General features: G+C 40.6%; 3 protein-coding genes across 10 annotated transcripts; 1 reads left to right on the plus strand and 2 right to left on the minus strand.

Annotated features, from left to right (window-relative positions):
• Window positions 1-75: 75 nt before the first annotated feature.
• Window positions 76-4,392, plus strand: LOC116924031 (ATP-binding cassette sub-family G member 1). Of its 2 annotated transcripts, none has more exons than XM_045173427.1 (12): window positions 76-203; window positions 459-573; window positions 902-1,026; window positions 1,796-1,919; window positions 1,984-2,173; window positions 2,236-2,381; window positions 2,466-2,535; window positions 2,599-2,767; window positions 2,884-3,006; window positions 3,088-3,245; window positions 3,359-3,527; window positions 3,604-4,392. In XM_045173427.1, exons 3-12 carry the CDS (start codon window positions 909-911, stop codon window positions 4,203-4,205), a joined length of 1,869 nt encoding a protein of 622 aa, XP_045029362.1. In that variant the 5' UTR covers window positions 76-203; window positions 459-573; window positions 902-908; the 3' UTR covers window positions 4,206-4,392. The 2 variants fall into 2 exon arrangements, with proteins under 2 accessions (XP_045029362.1, XP_045029363.1); XM_045173428.1 differs by having other exon boundaries at window positions 3,817-4,392.
• LOC116924032 (ATP-binding cassette sub-family G member 1) lies at window positions 4,307-8,783 on the minus strand. 3 transcript variants are annotated; one of them, XM_045173430.1, is made up of 12 exons: window positions 8,544-8,783; window positions 7,845-8,435; window positions 7,026-7,343; window positions 6,838-6,961; window positions 6,579-6,768; window positions 6,366-6,511; window positions 6,146-6,215; window positions 5,894-6,062; window positions 5,664-5,792; window positions 5,462-5,598; window positions 5,234-5,399; window positions 4,307-5,155 (listed from the first exon to the last, which is right to left on the minus strand). In XM_045173430.1, the coding sequence occupies exons 3-12, from the start codon at window positions 7,150-7,152 to the stop codon at window positions 4,554-4,556; spliced, it is 1,860 nt and encodes a 619-aa protein (XP_045029365.1). In that variant the 5' UTR covers window positions 7,153-7,343; window positions 7,845-8,435; window positions 8,544-8,783; the 3' UTR covers window positions 4,307-4,553. The 3 variants fall into 3 exon arrangements, with proteins under 3 accessions (XP_045029365.1, XP_032786476.2, XP_045029364.1); XM_032930585.2 differs by having other exon boundaries at window positions 7,026-7,242; window positions 7,845-8,783; XM_045173429.1 differs by having other exon boundaries at window positions 7,845-8,783.
• A 1,135-nt stretch (window positions 8,784-9,918) lies between these two features.
• On the minus strand, window positions 9,919-13,050 carry LOC116933375 (sialin). Of its 5 annotated transcripts, XM_045173326.1 has the most exons (13): window positions 12,865-13,050; window positions 12,688-12,788; window positions 12,560-12,624; window positions 12,325-12,490; window positions 12,025-12,258; window positions 11,780-11,954; window positions 11,569-11,699; window positions 11,376-11,499; window positions 11,166-11,299; window positions 10,942-11,084; window positions 10,752-10,872; window positions 10,408-10,614; window positions 10,160-10,286 (listed from the first exon to the last, which is right to left on the minus strand). In XM_045173326.1, the coding sequence occupies exons 3-12, from the start codon at window positions 12,622-12,624 to the stop codon at window positions 10,420-10,422; spliced, it is 1,488 nt and encodes a 495-aa protein (XP_045029261.1). In that variant the 5' UTR covers window positions 12,688-12,788; window positions 12,865-13,050; the 3' UTR covers window positions 10,160-10,286; window positions 10,408-10,419. The 5 variants fall into 5 exon arrangements, with proteins under 5 accessions (XP_045029264.1, XP_045029261.1, XP_045029260.1 ...); XM_045173329.1 differs by lacking the exon at window positions 10,408-10,614 and having other exon boundaries at window positions 9,919-10,286; window positions 12,865-13,049; XM_045173325.1 differs by having other exon boundaries at window positions 10,160-10,614.
• Window positions 13,051-16,075: the final 3,025 nt, after the last annotated feature.

Raw genomic sequence — 16,075 nt, forward strand, 5'->3', positions numbered from 1 at the left:
TTTCACTTGCAACCATGGCCCACCCACTCCAACCATGGCCAGACCCAGCCGACTGCGCATGCGTCGTCTCCTTTGTCCTACCAAAAAATCGGTTAGCGACTGCGCATCCCGGATGCAGTTCTTTAGCGTGAAGCATATGGCAAAGGGAAGGACTTGGTAACTTTCTCCTCCATAAAACCTAGATTGAAATCGTTTGTCTATTGGTGAGTGTAGATCGATGCAGTTTCTTTTTCGTATTGCGGAAATCGCTTAGTTTGTACTACCAGAAATTGTATTGGCAAAAACAGTTGTGCTTGGTTAAGTTTAGACTACGACGAAGAAGGACAGGATAAACATTGTGTTAGAACTTGACTTTGCTGGATCTTTTTGCACGAATTTAATTGGCTATTCTGCCAACACTGTGTCATTTACTGAAACAAAAGGTAGAAGAGTTTAAACATTACACATTTGCCAAACAGGGTGAAACTGGTCATTGTAGACCGATCACAAGGTCTCGAAGTAAAAAAGTAAACAAACATTGTAGGCTGCAAAACCACCGGTGATCGCAGCGCCAAGCGGATTACTTTGAAAAAGGTAAGGCAAGTTTTTTGTCTGCTTCGTCAGTTGCTGTAGTAGTCCTTCGCCATCTGAACGGTCAATAGTTGCAGTCGTTGATGCAAACTATTCAATTTGGACATAGTGCCATGATCTGAAACTAAGGGCTCCTGTCTACAGCCACCCATTTTACATTTACGAGGGCCTTTGTGTAAGCAACGGTACGTAACAGATACATCCGCCCCTCCACCGAATTGGTTGACCTCCAATTTAGCAAACGGCAATCGTGACTATTAAGAATAGCCTAAACTCGGGTTTCAAAGCTGTTAAAGTGTTAAAGTGCAACTCTGTTTCTGTTTTTGTTCAGATTCAAAATGGATACCGACATCAAATTAAGAGAAAGAAATCGAGGGACGACAGCAACTCGAGAAAACCAAGAGGTTTCATCGTTTGACCTAACTTTCTCCGACCTAAGCTACACTGTGGGAAAAGGTAAGAAAATGTTTAAAGTCACGCCTATTTCCCCCCGGCAGCCGGGGGGCGCTAATGTCAAAATGTGCTGTTTCCCCCCGGCTGCCGGGGGGTGCTAGTTACAAAACTGTCTATTTCTCCCCCTGCCAGTAGGGGCGTTGGTGTTTAAATAGCTATTGCACACCTGAATCCTTGAACACAATCAGGTGGACACTACGGGAAAATACAGTAGTTGTAACTTCAAGCAGAGTCAACACTTACCCCTGCTTCAAGTAAAAGAAAACGACCAGTAAAAAATAAAATTATGTAACAAGTAGCTTGCTTGTTATTTAATTTTATTTCACTTGATATTTTAATTTCGATATGAAGCAGTACCCAGTACATAAGATTGCAACTATGAGCCAAATTTCTTTGTGTTTCTTAATATTTAAAATACATTTGATTAGGATTTTAAGTAATATAGATTAGGTTTTAATTTTTAAATACACATTTGATTCGTCTGTCTGTGCGGCACAGGCTTCGCAAAGGGCACAGGGCCCTTTTGCTGCCGGGGGGAAATAGACAATTTTGACACTAGCGCCCACCGGCTGCCGGGGGGAAATAGATTTTACCAATGTGAATGGCCATGAGGCAATCACGGTTCACATGCAAATTGTCGTGGCAAATTAGTTTCATTGGTTGTCTAAACCAATTTTTGAGCCTATAATAATCTAAATTATAGAAAATGAAAAGCATTTTTAGTCAAGTTGTGTTTACTGGAGCAAATGGGTATTGGATTATTTATTTACAGGAGAAACAGCTAAGCAAATTTTGAGGCAAATTAGTGGCACGTTCAACTCGGGCAAGCTGACAGCCATTATGGGGCCTTCGGGTGCCGGGAAAACTTCCCTAATGAACATATTAGCTGGATTAAAGTTAGTCCTACCCAAGTTTCACATTTAGACAGAGTGGGTGGAGTAAACTGCGTGTGCACTGTAGGAAAAGCGGAATAGAAGGCCGCGTCAACGTCAACGGCGCAGAACGAAAGTTCAAAACTTTTCGCAAACAATCGGCATACATCACGCAGCAAGATCATCTTATGTCTAATTTATCGGTGGATGAGTACATGATGTCAGCTGCGCACCTGAAATTAGGGAATGACGTCTCTGAAAAGGAAAAGAAGTTAACTGTAAGTGTCTGTAACTTTCCACTTTATTTTGATTTTCGTCATTTCACGTTGGTTTTTGGCAGATCGAGCTGATAATGAATACCTTAGGATTGACGAACAGCCAGTCAACAAGGGTTTCTTGCTTATCTGGTGGTGAATGTAAGCGACTTGCCATCGGGTTGGAATTAATTGACAACCCAGCCATTTTATTTCTGGATGAACCAACCAGGTAACGAACCAACTTGCAAAATTGATTACTTAAAGCTGCGAGAAGTTCAGACGTAAATAACACGAAATTGGATTTTTCCCACAGTGGTCTGGACAGCTCATCCGGTTTGCAATGTGTGGCTGTACTGCGTGACATCGCCAAGACCGGCCGCACGGTACTTCCCTTTTTAAAAAAGTCCATAGTGTTTACAAGGCAATTATAAGTTACTTCGTTTAAGGTGGTGGCTACTATTCACCAACCAAGTACTCGATTATTGGACCAGTTTGATCAGCTCTATATAGTAGCTGGTGGATCGTGCATGTACCAAGGCCCAGTTAATTCTTTGATTCCTTACCTTCAATCAATGAATTTACAATGTCCGGATCATCATAATCCTGCCGATTTTGGTAAGTGATTACTTTGGTCTCTAATTTCATCGAGTGCGGGCTGGTGACATAAAATTTGTAACTTAAAATTATTACAATTGAAATATCCCTCCCTTTTTTCTTTAAAAAAAAAATAGCAATCGATGTGGCTTCGGGAGAATATGGAGACGTTGTATTCCGCTTGATATCCGGGATCGAGAACGGTCGAAGTATTTATCAGGATAACTCATCAACTTCATGCGTACCATCTACGAGCCATGGTAAACTGACATGACACAATTAATCTATTTTGAATTACGTATCTCCGTTAAATGATGACCTTCATGCTCTTTCAATTTAAGACACTGAAGTTGACGAAGTGGGTGAAACAGACTTCATGATCAACAGCCATTTGAGGACAAATAAAAGAGGAAAGAATGAACTTTCATACGGTGCGCCGTTTCACACCCAAGTCGCTGTTCTCCTCCGAAGAACTTGGCGTACTATTTGGAGAGAACAGGTATCAGAATTTTCGCTTTAGTAAGAGAACTGTTATATTATCCCAATATGTTTGTTTAATTGAAATTAGCGTTGCCGATCAAATTATCTCATTTAAATCATAAATTCAAACAGATCTTGACTACGATGCGTCTTACTCTTCACGTTTGCATTGCCATCCTGATTGGCTTATTGTATTGGCAGATCGGGGACGATGCCCATGCCGTATACAATAATGCTGGCATGCTCTTCTTCAATCATCTATTTATTTTATACGCCGCCATGATGCCGACTTTTCTTACATGTAAGTAGAACAAAACATTCATTCACATCAAACGTTTGGAACATTTCATCCTGTTTTTTTCGTCTTATCAACACAGTTAATTTAGAGAGGAAAGTGCTGGTTCGAGAGCATTTAAATCGATGGTACAGTCTCAAAGCGTATTATTTAGCCAAGACTTTGGCTGATATACCATTTCAGATATTTTTTCCTACTGTCTATTTGATCCCGGTGTATTTAATGACTAACCAGCCACTGTGCATAGAGCGTTTCTTTATGCTGTGGACCATAGCAATTTGTATTTCTCTCGTAGGGCAAGGTATCGGATTGTTTTTTGGCGCTGCATTCGACATCCCAGTAGCTTCTTATTTCGCCCCCATCAGCTGCATTCCATTCTTGTTGGTGTCGGGCTTCATGTTTAAATTTGACGCTATTCCGCCTTACCTAAGCTGGATAACGTACCTAAGTTTTCTTCATTACAGTTTCGAAGGTTCTATGCTATCCCTCTACGGTGGTGATCGTCCGCCTCTCTCTTGCTCTTATTCTTATTGCCATTTTCGATACCCAATCAAGTTTTTAGAACTATTCAACTTGAATAACAGTTCCTATTACTTGTCGGTACTTGGCATGATGGCGAATTTCTTCGTTATACGGGTGGCCGGCTATTTAGTTTTGCGTTTCAAGCTTCGGCACGTGCGTTAAACCATCTTGGTTTTCTGGTTTGTTTCTCACATTTGTACAATCTCAGTGTGGTGTGCCATTCATATTTGGCCCCTTGATTATTCCCCAAACGAACAAATAGCTGCATTTAAACTGTTTATTATTTACCACGTGGTTGTCGTTTCTTGTGTACATTATGTCGCGAGAATTAAAATTCAGAATAATCTTGCATCATTTCTTAGTTTTTCGTACCTATTTACCTTGAATAGCTTCATCCGACCTGAACATCATAGCTGGAGCATCGTAAAGGTATTGTCAACACAAGACATTTAGCTATAAATTAGTCAGACAAAACGAAACAAATTGGTAGAAACACAATAAAAGTAAAAATTAAGATATGCTTTTTAGCTTGAAACGCAAAACAAAATAGCCAGCAATTCTCATTACGACAAAGTACATCATCAAGCCAATGATAGATACGTAGTATGAGCTCTGGTCCATGTCAAAGGTTTCCAAAATTTTGCGGGGATAGCGAAAATAGCAATAAGGTTGGGAACAGTTGAGCGGTGGACGGTCGTAGTCGTAGACGGACAGCATGGCTCCTTCGAAACCATGGCGAAACAAACTCCCGTAAGACATCCATCTCAGGTAGAATGGTATGGAGTTGAAGCGTAAACAAAAACCATTGAAAAGAAGCAACGGAATCGCAAAAACTGCTGAGAGGAATAAAGCTGTCTGGATGTCGAAAGCGGCTCCGAAAACGAGTCCAATTCCTTGTGCCACCAGTGACATGCAGATTGTCACCAGCAGAAGCATGCTGAAACGCATCATGCACATGGGCTGGCCGGTCATCAGATAGACGATCGCCAAAAATATAGCAGGAAAAAGGATCTGGAACGGAATGTCGACTATCAGTTTGGCAAGGTAATAGGCTTTGAGGCTGTACCAGTGATTCAAGTGCTCGCGAACCAGCACGTTTCTCTCCATTGGAACTATTTGTAAACAAGCGTAAAAAAAAAAGTTCAGTTAATCCTCGTTTAACACAATGAAAACTTTCTTTTTTAACTCACAGGTCACGATGGTTGGCATCGTGCCTGTAAAGATAATGAATAATTGACTGAAGGCGAGCAACCCAGCGTTAAACGGGTAACTAGCGTCATTTCCCACTGTTTGATACATCAATCCTATGAAGATGCCGAACACGATATGCGTAAGGAAACGTGTTTGGGTCTGCATCTACGTAAATGAAATTAGGACGTATGTCATTGGACGACAAAGAAATCCATTGGAATGTATACCTTCTCTCTCCACATTGTTCGCCAAGTTCTTTCGAGCAAGACCTTCACTTGAGTGCGAAACGGAGCGCCGTATGTTATTCGTTTTCGTTTGTTTTTCTTTTTTCCCTCATCGTCATTCACCTGGTAGGATCCGTTTCCTATTTCAAAATCGAACCTGTAAGGTATAGCCAACCATTCATACATTTATTGTATAAGGCGTTACCTTCCAAATTGATGGAGCGGGTAGAACGTGAAGATGCTAAACTTCCTCTATAAGTGAGACGACCATTTTCAATGCCGGACACCAATTGGGGTAGCACATCACCGTATTCTCCTGAAGCCACGTCCATTACTGGATGTAAGGATACAAATGTATGGTATATGTTTAATAATTCAAATTTCGGTGGGAAACATAATATTCTAGTGAATGGGCGAAGCGGAACAAGACGTCACCGAAATCAGCAGGATTATGATATTTAGGGCAGTGTAAGTTGAATGTCTGTAGATAAGGCACTAAAAATTCAACCGGTCCTTGGAACATGCACGACCCACCAACAACGACGTACAGATGATCAAAATGGTCCAACAGCCTTGAACTGGGCTGATGAATGGTGGCCACAACCTTTCACCGGTGAGTTTAAAATTGGATTTAAAAAAATATATATTCGGGTGTAGTAAAAATGATCCAGAAATCAATGCGATTACCGTTCGGCCACTGTTAGCAATTTTGCGGAGTAATGCAACACACTGTAAACTCGACGAGCTGTCCAATCCGCTAAACAAAGGACAACAAGGTAAAAAGAAAACAATAAACTACCAATAGCTTTTCATATAAGTAGTTTTAGCTTTCACAATTTAATATTTATGAGGCATGCAGATATTCTTTAAATATTTGTATGCGCTTATGCGTGTATGGTCGTCTTACCTTGTGGGTTCATCCAGAAATAGGAAGGATGGATTGTCAAACAGTTCCAGTCCGATGGAAAGTCGCTTGCGTTCGCCACCAGATAGACGGGAAATTTGTGTCGTGACACTACTCGCTAGTCCTAATGTCTTTATGATTAAGTCTGCCTAGTGAAAGGAGGAAATCGATGCAGTTCGACGGCAATCGGAGATCTCAAAATTAACGAGATCTTACTCTTGTTTTCTTTTCGCTGTCGGAGACTTTGTTGCCCAGCTTTAGATGCGCTGCACTTGTCATGTACTCGTCAATGGTCAAGTCTTTCAGCAGATAGTCCTTTTGCGTGATGTACGCCGATTGTTTCCGGAATGTTTTGAAATTCCGTTCGACACCATCAACCTCGATTCTACCTTCAACTCCAGTCGTCCTACCAAAAACGGGGTCCAGTTAATTACAAAATACGTAGCAGTCAAGGCTTGTTGGTTATTTGGATTACTTTAATCCTGCTAAGATGTTCATCAGCGAGGTTTTTCCTGCGCCAGACGGTCCTAGAATAGCTGTCAGCTGGCCTGATTTGAATGTGCCGCTCATTTGTTGTAAAATCCTTTTAACATTGTTTCCTAAGAAAACGATCATGTTTAATTGGCTGGTTAAAAACGTTAAGTTAAACTGGAGAATAAATACTTTTGCCCACGTTGTAAGAAATATCGTGGAAGGTGAAATCAGACGATGGTTTAGATTCATCCGTTGTTAAGCTCCATAACTCTGTCTGCTTTGTTGAGTCCATGGCTTTTCTCGTTATTTTATTCATACGAGAGATGGCCAAAATTGTTTTTAATCCCCAAAATCAAAGCGGGCCAAATCACAGATGATGACGATACCCGAGTTTTTTGCCCTAAAACTTGAGAAAGGAAGAAAGCTGGAGATCTTTTCTGTTAACTTTCCTATCTCGTCTCTGACTGTAGTACTCGTCTATTTCTTCTCTCTATTGTAGAGGATTTCCTGAAAGTACAAATTCACAGACGACATGACAAGCGAACGCCTGAAAGGTAACGAAATCTTTTTTTGGCTTTATCGTGACTACATGAGAAGTGCAGCCAATCTTTCGATTTTTCAGGTATTACCGTCAGGTGACTAACTTTTTTACGTATTGTGTGTGTGTGTGTGTTAGCTTAAGCTGCACGAAGTTACAATGGGTGTGGCAGTTAGGTTAATTGCCCAGTTAAAATAGGATTTGCGGGTGATTAGTTTGTGTTGTCTATTCAGGACTTAATCAATTTCCTACCTAGGACAACTTTGCTGACTCTTTCATTTACATCGAACCCTACATTCTTGCCAAGATAACGAAGGGGCAGACAACAATAAACACATAAGACGATCATCAAAACATATTGATATGCAAAGCAGCTTGCATAAAAAAAACATCGCACTTTCAATATAACGTAATACAATACAACTTTTATCTAGGGATAGGGGTACAATAATTTAAAAAAATAAGCTTACTTGTATTGCTTTGGCAGGTTTTTTCCTTTCTCATAGGAAGCAAACGAGAAAGACTTGGCACCTGAACGTTTTTTCTTCGGCCGTAGTCAGGATGGGATGATAAAAATTTAATCTCAGCAATCCTAGTTGCTGTCAGCTTTTGAAAACAACCAAATTGTGTACGGCCTGATCGAGAAAAAAAAAAAAGATAACGAAAGCATTTCACGAGTCCACGATTTAAGCACATCTTCGATCAGAATCCATAATCTGCTAGTACGCAGTCCCTAACATGTCATCTATGGACTCCACATGGTTTAGTAGAGATAGTCTATGTCAAAATTTTCGGTTTCAAAGTTCAAATAGCATTTGTATATGGCCCCACGTGTAGTTATTTTAGAAACTCAAGTAAACTAAACAAACACTATATGCATTTCTGTTTTGTCGGTTTCAATTACTTATGTTGCTTAATTCCCACTTTGTACTGCTCCACTAACAAAGGCTCTCACAGTGGCTATACATTTCATACTTTATTGCAAAGCCGATATTTGACCGACCTTGGTAATGGTTTCCAAGGCGACACCAGTGGCTCACTTCTTAGCTCCCATTGTTGTCCTGTTAAATAAAGAAAAGGGTACCATTTCAGTAATTACAATAACACAACCAATCTTGCTATCATGGCTAGATAATATTTAGGGTCATAAAGAACTCATCGCCAAATACTTGGGATTGCAATGCAGAAGAAAATGGAAAACGTAAAAAACAATGGCGAAGGATCGAAATGGAAGACACGGAAGCGAACTGTGTGGGCATGGTCTTTGCTGAAGGCAGGTTTTTAAAATAAACTCAGTTATTGAAGAAATCTTTCAGTGAAACCTGCTGGCAAGGTTGTACTGTCTTGTTTTTTTTTAAATATGCAAACCGTTTTGCAACAAAATCATTTCATCTCAAGTTTAACTGCTCCTTATCTTTAGCAATCCGGTGCTGATTAACTCGGCAAACAACCCCAACGTATTTAGATCACCCATCCCAGCTTTTTCTTGCCAGGAAGGAGCCTGGGCTGCCTGATCTCTGAAAATGTATTTTGTTGTTGATTTAATAAATTTAATATTTAATACATAAAATTTTGATTAATTAATTCAATGACGTCAATTAGATTACTGGCTGGACTGTTCTTCGTTCGTTAATAAAAATATTTAAATTTTGTTACAGAAAAAACTTTCAGTCGCAATGTCGCACCTCCCATGACACATCCCTTTATTCGTGTGACGCGCTCGGCGCGAAAGGGTCACACGTGTGAAGGTCGTCAAAGGTTTTGTTCTCATTTATGTGAGTGTAAAACTTCTAGAAACGTGGCTTCGCTATGCCTATTTCATTAACTATGATAGAGAAATGTTGACTTTTCGTGATCTTCTCTAAAATTTTACTGCTATACTTCCACGTGAAAGAGAAATGAACTTAAGAAGTGTTTCACCTAACTTTCATCCATTCCATTCTTCATGTGATGTGACAATTTTCAATACCAATGGCGGTTGTATGGAGCATGCTTCCCAGGAACACGTGAGCAGCGTGGTGATGAACATAGCAGTGCAGTTTCATCCCATGGTACCCCCTTCATTCTGCAAGGTAGGGTGATTCATTTACTATGTTTCAAATACTGATTAGGCTTTCACACAATTTGAAGTTTAAGTTCAGGTGTCTCTGGTTTTTGGTATTCTGAAAGCTTGCCATTTTCTGATGTCCTTTGCTGCACACGGCAGCAGCATAATTTGTTGTATGCTCTTTGCTTGATTGGGCACGATGTCCAAATGCTCACCTTTCTAACTACTTGTGTCCATCCACATCTTGTTATACTTGCCATTTTCTAATTTTTACGTAAACTCTTGGATTAAGATAGGGTGGGCATGGTCGAATGTTGCTGCACACTACAGCAGCCTAATTTGTTTTATGGGTTTTGTTTGATTGGACATGTTGTCAAAATGTTCACCTTTCTAACTACTTGTCTACATCCATATCTTGGTACCATTTCCATCATGGAAGCCTAATGATGTTCCTGTTTAGCAGTTTGATCTAGCTAAATGAACAGAAGGCATTACAATTAGAGACAAAATATTCTATTTCCGTTTTAAAATAGCAATATAATTACGATGTAAAGCACCAAAAAAGTGTGAAAACATTTCTTTCTTTTAACGAGCGGACGTTTAATCCATAAATATCAGATCAACAACATTTATCTTAGTAAATTTGAATCAGAAGTCCAGGCAATAGCGTGATTTTCTTCCCTTAGACTTTGGGGATCTAGTTGACCGTGTCCAGTGCCACAGTGTTTTCTGTTTTTGGATTGTTTTCTTCGATAGGTTGAGCCCAGGTTTGACGATTTCCCGATGCAGCAAAGGCGTAAAATGCGCAACCAATCATGTAAATAGCGGCTGAGATGTAGAACACAATATGCCACTCGCTGGAAGTCTGTAAAATCACATTCAAAGTATGACGATCAACAATTAAAACATTTTTTGATGACGAATGCGCATTTTATGTCCTAAAGCTCTGAGTTCTTCTGGGTTAGTCTTGTGAAAAATGCGTTAACCCTTTTTTTTTTTTATTCTCCGTCCGTTTCCTGGAGGAATGCCGTTGTTTCGGACTCGCCGCTATGGGAGGCAAAATGGTTGCGGGGTCGAGATGATTGGTCGGCCCATTTTTGTAATTTCCCACTGGCGCCGAAGCCGTAAAAACTCGCTCCGGATAAATAGATAATGGAACTTATCATGAACACGGCATGCCACCCTTCTTCCGTCTAACCAAAAGACCAATTCCAATTTTTTTAGCTTAACTTATCCCATGCAATTTATACTTGGTTAGTAAAGTTAAATTTCACATCTACCCCTCATGCATCTTGACTATCGTTTCATATGTTTCAGAAAACCAAATTACCTTGTTTTGAACAATGTAGCCAGTTATCATGGGGCTAATAATACCGGGCACGGTTGCCACGGTATTAGATAGGCCCATGATCAACGAGGCGAATTGAGGCGCAATATCTAGATGGTTGACACTACACAAAATTGTTTTAAAGAGACAATGATGATGCCAAAAACGTTTTAAAAACTTTGCATTTACTCACCTGAACCCAGACCAGGCGAAACCTCCAAAACCAACGGCAACGGTTAGGCATATTATTGCGGGAGTGACGGCGTGGGTGTAGGCAGTAGCGAGCATAAAGATGGTCTGAGCGACGAAGGCTCCGCACGTAAAGATTTTTCTAACCTGGGAAATTTATGGAACAGTTGACACGTCATAAATCTCTCAAGTCGTCATAATGTGGACATTAATTTATTTTTTACTAACTTTTGTTGTTTCGACACGCCATCTTGATCTAAGCCAGTCAGCCAACTGGCCACCGCATTGAACAACTATGGCCATGGCCAAATATGGAATGGCGGCAAGGAATCCTGTTTTATCCAGTTTAAGGTCGGACGTATCTGTCAAAAAAATGTATGTTTTGACTGATTAGCAATTTACCATTTCTTTTGCGTGTTAATGTGAAAAAGATAGTACCGCTCAGGAATGTTGGAAGCTGTGTCAAAAGCGTATAGAAACCCCAGTTCTCAGCGAAATGCGCAACAACAGTCGCCCAAACGGGCAGTGACGTTAAAATTGATTTCCATGGTACGTTTAGAGTCTGTGCGTAAAGAGAAAAAGGCCACGCACTTAAAAATTGCAAAGATTTCCTTCGTTAAGGATGTCATACATGTTGATTGGCAGTCACGCCTAGGCAATTTGAAATGTAATCTAGTTCCGATCTATCGATAAAACGATCTTCTTGGGGAGATTCTTTTACCAAAACGAACCAGAGTACCCACCATAGTAGAGCAAATGTACCTGTAATAGGGCGAGCAATTTGATGTTGCGTTTTTAAACATGTTGTGTTTTGATTATTATTATTATTATTTTTTATTTACCCGAAACGTAAAAAATGGATGCCCATCCGAGGTGTTCAGCAAGTAATCCGCACACTCCCATAGAAACCACAGTGCCGAAATAACTTCCAGAGTAGGCGATCGTTACTAGTTTACTCCGTTCAAGAGGCGGGGCCCATCGACTCCAAAGCGCATGCATTGCTGGGAAAGTGACTCCCTGATAGGTTGGGTGTGAATTAGCTGGTAATTTTTATCCTCCTAAACTTGGCCTCAATTGATTGTAATACCTCAAAAATTCCTTCCAAAATGCGAATGGCAACTAGTGGAGCTAGGCCAATGTTAGCAATTAATGGAGTTAGCAGAGTCAATATGGCAGTTGTGAGAATCCCCAGTCCATATAGTTTGCCTGCTCCCATTTTTGGGGCCAACCAGCCCCCTAGAAGCTGGGTAGTGATGTATCCATAGAAGAATGAACTCAGTAAAAGGCCTTGCTCTTTGGAACTCCACGGGAAATCTTGATCCTATGTAAACAAAATTGAATATTGACCACTTGAAAGGCAAGCGTAGAAATGGTTGTGTAACCTTACATATCCAATTGTTCCATTGGCATGGATGGTTGTGCGATTTTCAGTCATGGCCACAATTGCAATTGACAAGTTGACACGGAGGGAGTAGATGTTGAAAAAACCAAAAAAGGCCATCACTGCAATTAGGTAACGTCTGGGAAATGAAGTCCATGTCCACGTTGGGGGGCTGATCAAATAAAAAAAAAGAAACTTCAATTCTGAAAACTGAATAATGGTGGGAAATGTGTATCTGTACCTGTATGCCAAGGAAGTTGATACAGCAGCTGACTCTCTGGTGTCTCTTATGTTGACGACTGCCATCTGAATTGAAAACCAACACTTTATTTTCAAACTTTTCTAATTTTGAATGTTTTTTTGCACAACCTGTGTAGAGGGAATTCGGGTCAGTAGCTTCAACCGAGTCAAGCGTGAATCTTGAACTGTCAGACGTAGTTTCGTTTCAGTTTTGTGGACGTGTATTTACCCTGGGGGATTTGAATTTCTTTATAGTCGAGCAGGTCGAGATGTGGCGATGGTCGTTGTCTATATAACTGTACCTACCGCTTTTTCCTCCACTGGTGTTCATGATGGAGCAAGTAGGTCGCCACCGTCTTATTAACCGTTCCAGGGAATCAGGGTCGTGCGGTGGGACAGTGTCGAGCACCAACTTTGTTTTTAGTTTTATTGTGCTGTGCAAATGCGAAGAATACGTGTGTTGTTGGCTAAAGGCTAACCAACTACCATCACAACAGGTGGCACATTTTGACATGGTTTGATTTTTTCTCGCTAGATGTCAGAAACGGGTTATTTCGGAAAAATACCGCGCCAATTCCGTCGATATTCAAAAATACTAGAAACTTGAAATAAAACTAAAAAAACATAAAAAAAAATTAAAAAAAATAACTAGTGCCTTAAAATCAGACCACAAAATGAGGCAGGAAAATTTAAAACTTGGATCGTTAAAAAATTTCGCGTATTTTATTTTGTCGCCAGACAACAGACACCGTCAACATTGGCTTATTTTGGGCTGTCTCCCCCCCTCCACCTCCTTACTCTTCTTCTTTTTCCGCTCTGTATGTGTGCGCGCGTTTCTGTTGACCGACACGAGGAGTGAAGATAGATCGTGTGCGACGAGGTTTGCTTCGCCGGTAGAAACATCCCGATCCATCAACGACTTGACGTCTTTTCCCTTTTTTTCTTTCGTCTGTTCTATCTGGTGGCTTGTTGGGTCTGCAATTCTCAAGTCGCATCACTCCCCTCAGCCTCTTTCACTCTCCAAGTTTTTTTTGGTTTTTTTCCGACTTTTTCAGTCCAATGTCAACTGTTGTTGATACACATTCCCCCCCTGTTCACAGAGTTAGGGGGGTTGTTGGGAGGAGGATCCGCTGACAATCTACACACACCTACACTTTCGTTTTGGGAGCCATGAGGGCATCGGTAGGAAAGTAGATGATAGTAGCAATGACTTCAAAGTCGAAGCTCGCCGGTCGACGCTATTCCATCACTGTGGGGGCAGAAATGGATGATACCGAATGTCAACCCCCTCCACACACACACACACACACACAAAAAAGGAACGACTACGACGCCAAACAAACTGAGAAAAAAAAAAAAGTTTTTCAACAACGACGACTTGGAGACGCCGTTCCTAAAAATAGACAAGTGTATATAGCAGCCTCTGTTAGCCCTTGTCTTCGAGACACACATGGTGGAGACAATGAGTTTTGGAACGTAACGGGCCCATGTTGTTACCGTAAAGTGCGACCTTCGTTCCACCATTTCCAATAGCCATTAAATAAGAGGTTTCTTTTTGTATGTCTCATTTTTTTTTCTTTTTCGGAAAACAGATTCTATTATAGCCTACGGTTTTTTTTTAGGGGGGGGGGGTTCTCTTTTCAACTGTTTGTGATGACGGAATATCAGACTTGTACCCTTTTTTGTCATAGGGTAGGTGTAGGTGGGGGATACAGACAACAACAACAACAACAACAACAAAATTGGTGTGCAATAGTTTTTGAAGAAAAAAAACCAAAATATAGAGGATATGTATAACTTCCTGCCGTGTGCGGCTCTCAAGGAGCCGGGCCAGCCGCAGGACTAAAGACATCACGTCCTTTTTGATGCTCACCAGATGCGACTCTGCATAGCCAAAGAAATGGGCTCTGAGCGGATATCTAATTGGATTTATGTGGCTAGTTATAGCCTAGGAGGTTTTTCTGCTTCTGTTGAATATTTATTTTCTTTTTTGTTTTCGTGAATGCACTGACTTTCGCTCGGGTATCATCCGGCGACAAATAATGACATGCCGAAAAAAGAATGAAAGAGTTGGAAAAAGATTTTTTTTTTTTTTTTCTACTTCCTACAACTTTAGCTTCTTCTGATATTACAATTTCGGGGGAGATTTTCATTTCAAAGTGCTTTAACCCTTTGAAAAAGGAGGGTAGACACTGACGGAGGTAAACTTCTGGCGACCAGATGTTATATCCTCTTCATATTTTGTTATTTTTTTAATATAGACGTTTCCCCTTTTTTCAATGATGAAAAATGTCTGTTAAACACGTACGTCATTTCTCGCCATTCAAAAGGGTTGAAATCGATTATTTCCCATCCGGTGGTAATTCTCCTCTCCATTTTAGTTATATCTCTCAATGAAAATGCCAATTGTGCATCTATCCCCTATTGAATTAGCCAACAAAAGAAGATTTTTGGAAGGGTCCTTTTTTTTATTATTATTAATTTTTGATGTCAGGTGCGTTGGGTCCCTCAAAAAGACGCGCCTCGGTTTTTCATTCCAAACCTGTAACCAAGGGATTTCGGGTTCTGTCTTATTTTTCCGTCGCTCTTCAAATGACACTGTTTTGATATTTCTGATTGGTTGTAAAGCGTGTAAAAGCGCTACCCGTTTAAGAAAGAAAAACAAAAAACGAGAAGGTAAATAAATAATAATAATAACAATTTTTTGATTACGTTTTCATCCGTGTCGCGGTGCGGAGCAGCGACCAAACGAGCCGCAAACGCCGACGTCAAGGCTCATGTTGACTCGCCGGGAATTTCAGGCATTCCCGAAATTCTTTTCTTTTCTCTCTCTTTCATTCTCTCTCTCTCTCTCTCACACACACACACACACACAGTGTTTTTTTTTTTTGGGGGGGGAGGGGTTCACGTATGGGATAGACATCTAGATATGCTCTATACCTCTTTCTTTTTTTGTTCGAAGTTGGCCTGTGTAGCAGTTCGGCTAAAAAGCTTATGCTACATTTACATAGAATGGGAAGGCAACGTGCGTGAGTTTCTCATTTTGTGGGAGGGGGGGGGGGAGGGGATTGAAGCACTTGACTTGTTGGCTGTTCCGCCCCATTCATTCATTTGATTTTAATCTCAGCCCAAACATCCGGTCCCTTTTCTTTATTCAATCGGAAATTTATTTTTTTTTTATTGTCTTTTATAATGTTGTTCATTCCTGTTTTTGTGTGTGTGTCTTTCGAGGTTTTTGAATTATTTTTTGTCTTTCGTTCTTGAAGAAGTGGAAAGGACTAGTTCAGAATACATAAGGTTAAAATAAATCGACCGATTGCGGTTGTCAGATAACAAGTTAGAAGGCCAGGGAAGGAGGGCAGACCGCGGATGTTATAGGCCGCAGAGATTTAAGACATAACCTCGTAAATGGATAAGTGGCCCTTCATTTCGTTCTTCTTTCCTATGTTTTTCAATCGGCTACCGACGGAATGGATGGCGACCCATCACAAAATCATGGACAAGTCATTTTGTTTGC

Source organism: Daphnia magna, linkage group LG5, assembly GCF_020631705.1.
Source record: "Daphnia magna isolate NIES linkage group LG5, ASM2063170v1.1, whole genome shotgun sequence".
Lineage (NCBI taxonomy): Eukaryota > Metazoa > Arthropoda > Branchiopoda > Diplostraca > Daphniidae > Daphnia > Daphnia magna.

Coding starts and splice junctions, on each gene's coding strand:
- LOC116924031 (XM_045173427.1), top strand. CDS start 909: ATGGATACCGACATCAAATTAAGAGAAAGAAATCGAGGGACGACAGCA. Junction 2,536..2,598: donor TCGCCAAGACCGGCCGCACG/GTACTTCCCTTT, acceptor ACTTCGTTTAAG/GTGGTGGCTACTATTCACCA. Junction 3,007..3,087: donor CGTACCATCTACGAGCCATG/GTAAACTGACAT, acceptor TTTCAATTTAAG/ACACTGAAGTTGACGAAGTG.
- LOC116924032 (XM_045173430.1), bottom strand. CDS start 7,152: ATGAATAAAATAACGAGAAAAGCCATGGACTCAACAAAGCAGACAGAG. Junction 5,793..5,893: donor TCATAATCCTGCTGATTTCG/GTGACGTCTTGT, acceptor CCTTACATCCAG/TAATGGACGTGGCTTCAGGA. Junction 5,599..5,663: donor CCGCTCCATCAATTTGGAAG/GTAACGCCTTAT, acceptor ATTTTGAAATAG/GAAACGGATCCTACCAGGTG.
- LOC116933375 (XM_045173328.1), bottom strand. CDS start 12,624: ATGGCAGTCGTCAACATAAGAGACACCAGAGAGTCAGCTGCTGTATCA. Junction 12,259..12,324: donor CCAATGGAACAATTGGATAT/GTAAGGTTACAC, acceptor TTGTTTACATAG/GATCAAGATTTCCCGTGGAG. Junction 11,500..11,568: donor GCGTGACTGCCAATCAACAT/GTATGACATCCT, acceptor CTTTACGCACAG/ACTCTAAACGTACCATGGAA.